General features: G+C 42.5%; 1 protein-coding gene across 1 annotated transcript in view; it reads right to left on the bottom strand.

Annotated features, from left to right (window-relative positions):
• Positions 1 to 2,028: 2,028 nt before the first annotated feature.
• unc13a (unc-13 homolog A (C. elegans)) overlaps positions 2,029 to 7,856 on the bottom strand; it is a 109,512-nt gene continuing 103,684 nt past the window's right edge. The window contains 3 exon segments of the mRNA XM_061683000.1: positions 2,029 to 4,599; positions 5,190 to 5,349; positions 5,999 to 6,091. Coding sequence (XP_061538984.1) covers positions 4,311 to 4,599; positions 5,190 to 5,349; positions 5,999 to 6,091 — 542 coding nt within the window. The 3' untranslated portion in view covers positions 2,029 to 4,310.

Below are 7,856 nucleotides of genomic sequence, written 5' to 3'. Positions count from 1 at the left end.
CCTTTGACTTTTTTTTTTCTTCTCAGTGTGGCCTTAACACTCCTTCAAACATATTTATCTCCAAAATAAAAAAGGAATTCAGTCTCCACTTACGCTGCAGCAAACATTTGGCCCTTGACATTAGACATTTTTTTTTTCTTTTTACAATATATCCAACACTTGTGCTGATATCAGAATAGAACGATCCACCATGTAAACATTACGAGACAGCTTCAAAAATGAAAAAACTTGATTCTATAGATCTGATGCATAGAGTTCCAATCAAACAAGAGAGGGCCTAATAAACTAGAAGTGCTCGTCACAGGCCAAAATAAGATAAAAAAAATATCCACCCTCTTATGTGACCCCAAGAACTACGTGATGATTACTTCTCTTTTTAATGGACAGGCAAGAACCTTTGAGGATGTTTGGCTTTCATGTACGTGGAATCAATCCAGCCAATACACGTCTCCCACATTTAAAGACAGTGGAACCTTCAAAGTCCTATCAAGCAGACTTCAATAAGCCGACATTACTAAAAGAGTAATTAAGTGTATGCTGAAAAGTTAGCTGACTAGCCTTTAGCATTTGCCACACTATCACTGAAGGATAACACTTTTTATTTGGCTTTTATTATACAGTTAAGAGGGTTATGCCATTGAAAGAGGCTATATAAATCCAATTTATTTATTACACCTGTGTGACAGAAATGTTACTATGTTACTCAAGAATTTCCTGTAGTACTATTAAAGATTTTAAGATGGCAGGACCAGATTTCTATTTGAAAAAGAAGCACCAAATTCAATTGCATTGGACTTAGGCGGCTCCACTGAACAATATGCGACAATAAAGAAACAAGACTGCGGCACCCACACTTGCAGCTCAATGCTCGTTGCGTATGTTGCAGCGTTGCGCAACATCTTACCACTATTCAAGTGTAAAGTTCACTTCTCGCTGTGCTTATTTTTCAGGCTATCATGCAGCACACTACTATCATGCTTTCTGAAATCTTTTTTTCCCCCAGTTTTGTGTAGCACATTGCTGTCACGCTCTGTCCCGACTGTCACTGCTTCTTTTTCAGACTTTTGTCCATCGCACTGCCGATGCGCTTTGTCCCTTCTCTCCGTCTGTGCTTCTTTTTTCCGAAGCTACATCCGTATGCTTCTCTCTGCTTCTATTTCTAGCTTTTGTGTAACAAGCTGCTGCCACACTTTGTCAGATCTCTCGCCCTATGCTTCTTTTTCAGGCATTTTTGTTGCATACTGCAGTAATTAGTCACATTTTTTACCCTCTGCTTCTTTTTTGTGTAGCACACATATTTCACTCTCTGTGCTTCTTTTTATGCTTTTGTGTAGCACACTGTCACACTTTGTCATCTCTCAACCTGTGCTGTAATTTGTCATGTTCCTCACCCTGTGCGTCTGTGTTTCTTTTTCAGGCTTTTTTTTCCCCCTAGCACACTGACATGATTTGTCACTGCTCTCACTCTGTGCTTCTTTTTCAGGCTCTTGTGAAGCATATTGCTGACACACTGTCGCCTCTAATTCTGTACTTCCTTTTCAGACTTTTGTGTTGTACACTGCTGTTGCCAAACTTTTCTCTGTGAGGCTATTGTGTAGCACACAGATGTCACTCTGTCACACCTCTCCGTGCTTCTTCTTCATGTTTTTTTGTAGCACACTGCCGTGATTTGTCACGTCTCTCACGCTGTGCTTCTTTTCCCGACTTTTGTGTAGTCCACTGCTGTTGCCAAACTTTTTTCTCTGCTTCTTTTTTTGCTTGTTTTGTGTAGCAGATGTATGTCACTGTCACATCTCTCTGTGCTTCTTTTTCAGGTTTTTTTGTAGCACACCGTCATGATTTGTCACTTCTCTCACGGTGCTTTTTTTTCAGGCTTTTGTGTAGTAAGATGCTGTCACAGAACTGGAGGTGGCACAAGCCAACTCTTTGCTCCATATTGCGACAACTTTGAAACAAGCAGTTGGGCCGTTAGCATTGAGTCACAACAGTGGCTGGCCCAGTCTCGTTTCTTTTCTGGCAAACCGACCATTTAAAAAAAAAAAGACGATAGCAGAAATGTAACCTTCACACTACTTTTTTTCATGTTTGACACGCTCTACTGACGAGAACAGGGGTGGACAACGTGGCCGACCCTCCACGTTTTCTACAAACAAATAAAACCTCAGAGGTTAGTTTGGTCATTGCATCATATTACCTCATAATTTTGGTATGGCCCTTGGGGAACTAAAATGGCCTCTGAAAAATGAAGCCCACCCCTTCAAGGTCATCTATTTCTTCCATGTCAGATGCAGACCGTGCGCGGTCGGGATCTTCAGCCCTTTTAGCAGAGGTCCCACTCGATCGACAACGGATCGCTAATGACTTGTGCTTGGTGACTTATAACAACCCACGTAAACGTGTTTATGCGTGGGGGACTTGGCACCTTCCATCTGGAATGTTTACACTAGTAACTAAGAGGGGGTAAAACATGACAGGAAAATCGCACTAAGATGTCGGCTTGTGTTGGTTTCACTCGCACACTCATACACACTCACTTATGTGCACTTATCACAAAGATGGCGGGTGAACGAGACAGAAGGCATTGAAGGTGTCAGGCAGTGTGCTCTGTTCCGCCATCGAACATCCTCCCGAAATATACTGTCACTTCACGGATGATTTATGATTAGACTCAGAACTATTTTCGTATAAATATAATCTGGAAGAAAACCGTAAACGATAATAAATAGTTGCACTTATAAACGTGTACTTTTCTTCCCTGGGACCCTCCCTGTCACTTCTGGAATGTTTATCTTTTCGCCGACACATTTGCGCGACTATCCTCCGAAAGTAAAATACAACCCTGTGAAGCCGATTGAGACGTGTGTAATGCCACGTGTGATACATGAGGTGTATTAGAAAAGTTCCAGGACTGGTATCACAGAAGATAGATTTCAATCCCAAACTATGAGTTTCCCCCTTCAATGCGGGTCAGACGATCAACCGGTACGTCTTACAAAGAGATCCTGAGAGAGAGTTGTGGCAGGAAGACTCGCGGCTGCTTCACCGTGGCAACGCGCCTACTCACAATGCCCTGAGCATCTGACAGTTCCTTGCCGTGAAGAACGTCGCCGTGCTGGAGCATCGTCCCTACTGATATGACCTGGCTTTTTGTCACTTTTTTTCCCCTCCTCTCATTCAAAAACTCAGGGGGTCATCAAGCGGACCTGTTTCGAAGACGGCCGTGATGACGGTGCTGCAGAGGACCCCGGAAGAATCATTCCAGGAGTGCGTGAAGATGTGGCAGAGACGGGAAAGTGTGTGAGAGTCCAAAGGGATTGCTTCAAAGGGGAAAACTTTTGAATTTAAAAAACAGTGGTGCCTTGAGATACAGTTGAATTAATTTCCGTGACCATGCGAGTCATTCAAAATACTCAATTCATCCTTCCCCATTGAAATGAATGGAAATGCCATTCATTTGTTCCAGCCTCCCCCGAAAAGCCAAGAAAAATGTTTTTTACTACAATGAAGATATGAATTACAGGCATAACATTTGATTGTTTTACAGTCCTTTGTTCTTTAGCATTTGTTTAACTAAAACAAAGAAAAATTGGTAAGAATTGGCCAAATTATTTTTGCTGACTTTTTTTAAGAATGTTTTTTTGTCATTATTTTTGTCTAATGTTGAAATCTGCAAAAATCTATTGCCCAGTTGCAAAGGGGTAATATTGGCCCATTAAATCGGCCGGCCGCCTTAATCAGTTGGGCCCTTGTAAAAACGGTAATGTGCAAAAATATCAGTCATTTTTCGCAGTGGATGAAGAATATATGACTTTAAGCATTGTTATATTGTCTGTCTACATGTGCTGCTCCACTATTTGCGTTAAAATTGCTTAAAGTGGATATATAGATGCTATCAGTTAGCTCGTCTATGGCGTTTCCCCTTATGTGTTAGCATTTAGATAGTGGAGCTTAAGGCAAAGTTATGTGGTTGTTTAAATACACGTGTAATTCTCTTCATCTTTAGCTTAACAGAAAACGTCAACTAATAGTGGCATTAGTCGAAGCCTAAGTCTATTTTCTTGAAGAATTGTTCACTATCTGCCAAACTGCTGTTTGTTGTAAAGAAATTTGAGTTCACTGCCACCATACAGCACCCTACAGGCACCACCGTATAAAATGTTTGACACCAGTCTTGTAACTTTTCTGACACACCTCGCGAACGCCATGATTCGACTTGATCACAAAGATGGCAGACGTCATCCATAATGATAAACGCACCCCGATTGGAATGAATGTATTTACAGCACTGAAGGTGGGGGTGGGAAGACCACTTAGCCGCGGCCTTCCTCAGCCGAGCGCTGGTCCGACTTGAGCTTGACGAACTCCTTGGCCACGTCGTCGTTGTTGCGCTGCGATAGGATGCGCAGCACGGTCAGGCCCGTCTCGTCCATGTGGATTCGCTTGCCCAGGGGCAGCCAGCAGGCCACGCTGCCCTTGGAGGCCACGTCCTTCAACTGCAGAACGGCCATGCCCACCGTGCGGTCCTCGCGGGCAAAGCAGTAGTCCTTGACGCACACCTGCAGCTCGTAGCAGTCGGGGCCCACCTCGCTGCTCAGCGTGCTGATGGGGGAAAGAAAGAAAGAAAACATCACAAACACTTTGAAAAATGATTTGCTTTAACAATGCTAGAAACCTATTAGAGTACGAAGGTGTCCAGGGCCTCACTGAACATAATACTATGCAAAAAAGTTGCAATGATATGACGACAAACTCGTAGTGTTACAAGAAACAGCATGTATTACAAGAATAAAGCTGTAAAGTTATGCAAAACAAGTTGTAATGCTATGAAAATTACCGGTAAGTCATAGAAAAAGAAAAATAATTAAGTCGTAATATCATGAGAAAAAAGTCGTAATGCTAAATCCAAAATGAAAAGTTTTAAGCAAAAAAAGTTAAGAGTATAAAGTCCTAATATGAGAAAAAGTGTCATGCTACATTAATAAAGTCATAATATACAAATAAATAAATAAATAATAAAACAACAAGGATGACGTGACAATGTAATGTTACGATAATAAAGTTATAAAATTCAAAGTTTTGCGTTTTTGTCTGTGTGGAATTTTTTTTATAGTTTCTACACTGGAAATGATCTCAACAAGAATAATGTGATCAGACTTTTGCACACCCCAAACATCATTGTGACAACTCACAAAGTGAAGGTTTCGTTATATTTGGGCGCCCAGCTGTTGTTCTTGGACTTGGTGGCGTACTTCCGCTTCTTGTCGCTGAGGTGAGGGCCGATGATGAACACTTCCACGAACGGACGGAATATTCCCTGCGTCTGCCACCTCAGGTCGTTGGCAGCCACCACTGTCACAGCAAGAGGAGAAGGAAAGTTTACAGTCATATCAAGCTTATCTTCTTTACTATGTTTAGTAAATGCTTGTTGAAGACACGATTTCACCGTGTTTTCCCAGATCGCTGTTCCGTCTTTTTCATGCTCCCTGTGCGTGTTTTCATTTTATAATTGTGTGTTCATATGTTTGTCCTGTTAAATAAACGGCTGAAAGGACATCACATACTTTATTTTTTATTTCACTAGATCTGAAACTTGCTTGCAAAGGTCACATTTTGGCTTGCAACACAAAGGGTGGAATAAATGACCGAGTGATGGCTTGTATAAAAATAAATAAATAAATAAATAAATAAATTGGGGCACGAGGGAGTCAAGGTATCACTGTACTTCCAAAGAAGGAATATTGTCGAATTGTCTTTGTGCCCCCTTTCCATTTCTGTGCCGTTTATCAGATCAGAAGCAAGATGCCGGCAGTGTTTGAGGGGCTATTGTCTGATTCCATAATGTCTGACAGCAATATTAGGAACACCTCTCAGTGCAATGCAGTTCTACTGTCGCCAATTCACTGGCCATCTCCATGACAACCTTGCTCCTTACACGCTGCGTGATAAAGCTCAATTTCACACGAGCACAGGGGACCTTGGAGAGAGAAAAGAATTGTACCTTTCACGGTGACCTTGTGCTCTCCGGTGTTGGGGTGGGTGAAGATCTCCACGTGGATGGACACCTCACCCACAGCGTCGTCCACCCCGGAGCCTGGTGGGACAGAAACACGGTGAATAGGCAATAACACGAGCTGCCTTGACCTCTGCTTTAAGTCTCCTCCTCCAAGGCTCAAGATCAAAGCTGAAGACCATTTCAATACTTAGGGAGACATATTTGTGATGAGCGTGTTAGAGGAGGACTTAAGCGGAGTCACTTGGTGTTGAGGTGCGGGTGTGGACAAATTAAAGCTGCTATGAGTGGGCTCTCCGTGGCGGGAAGGTGTCTATTGTTCCATAGTTATACTTTCTTCTTTTCAGAAAGTGGCTAAACAGGCTCCCACGTAACAATGATTTCTGGTAGAGCGCTAACAATTTGATATTGGCGCCCACTCATAGATGCAAGGTGTGTGTTAGGATGCAGGGTGGTCACTAAGAGGTAACGTTCACGTAGAGAGTTTGGTACCCGCCTTCAGGTCATGCAACATGGGTAAGAAAATCCAAGGGTAATTAGCTACGATGGATGTTGGAATGGAAATTTACTCGAAACGGGATCAGGCCATGTCTTCATCTTGAGACGTGGTGAAGCAGCATGTGGCTCGCTGCCCGAGGTTATTCTTGCATGCTGTGTTCTCAGTCACAAGACTTGGTATACTGCATTATGTTTGCCTTCTCTGTACAACCTCTTCTTCTTCTTCTTCTTCTTCTTCTTCTTCACCATTGTATGTTTGTGATGACAAGGCGGCTGCTTCAATGTTGAGTGTGTGGCAACAGCTGCCGTATTAGTCACAAAACCTTGTTTACTGCTCTGTACAACCTTTCCTCTTCTTGTTCTGTTTGAAAGACACCGACAGATAAATCCCGATTCTACTTATATACAGTCCCCTCCAAAAGTATTGGAACGCCAAGGTCAATTCCTTTGTTTTTGTTGTATACTGAAGACATTTGGGTTTTAGATCAAAAGATGAATATTAGACAAAGGTTCAGAGTTCCAGCTTTTGTTTCATGCTATTTACATCTAGATGTGTTTAACAACTCAGGACAGAGCACCTTTTCTTTGAAGCCTCCCACTTTTCAAGTGATCAAAGGTATTGAAACAGATATTTTGAAATTTACTTGAAGTGAATAACAATATTTGGTGTCATAACCCTTACTTGCAATAACTGCATCAAGTATGCGACCCATTGACTTCAACAGACTGTGGCATTCTTCATTTGAAATGCTTTTCCAGGCCGTTGCTGCAAGCTCTTTCAGTTTGTTTCTGGGGGGGTTCTCCCTTCAGTCTCCTTTTCAATTGAAAGAAAACTGCATCCAAACTAATCGGGAGAAGCTTCATCATGCAACAACACAATGACCCAAAACACTCTTCCAACACTACAAAGGACTTTATCAGGGGAAAAAAATGGAAGGTCTTAAACTGGCCAAGTCAATCACCGGACCTTAATCCAATAGAGCATGCATTTGACCTCCTGAAGAGAAGACTAAAGGGAGAAACCCCCAGAAACAAACTGAAAGGGGCTGCAGTAAAGCCCTGGAAAAGCATTTCAAATGAAGAATGCAACAGTCTGGTGAAGTCAATGGGTCGCAAGCTTGATGCAATTATTGCACGTACGGGTTGTGCCACCAAATATTAAATGTTATTCATTCATTCATCTTCCGTTCCGCTTATCCTCACGAGGGTTGCGGGTGTGCTGTAGCCTATCCCAGCAATCTTGGGGCGAGAGGCGGGGTACACCCTGAACTGGTCGCCAGCCAATCGCAGGGCACATAGAAACAAACAACCATTCGTGCACACGTCCACAATTTACAGTCTCCAATCA

The sequence above is a fragment of the Phycodurus eques genome, chromosome 8, assembly GCF_024500275.1.
Source record: "Phycodurus eques isolate BA_2022a chromosome 8, UOR_Pequ_1.1, whole genome shotgun sequence".
Classification (NCBI taxonomy): domain Eukaryota; kingdom Metazoa; phylum Chordata; class Actinopteri; order Syngnathiformes; family Syngnathidae; genus Phycodurus; species Phycodurus eques.
This window is presented reverse-complemented; position numbering and strand designations above follow the sequence as displayed.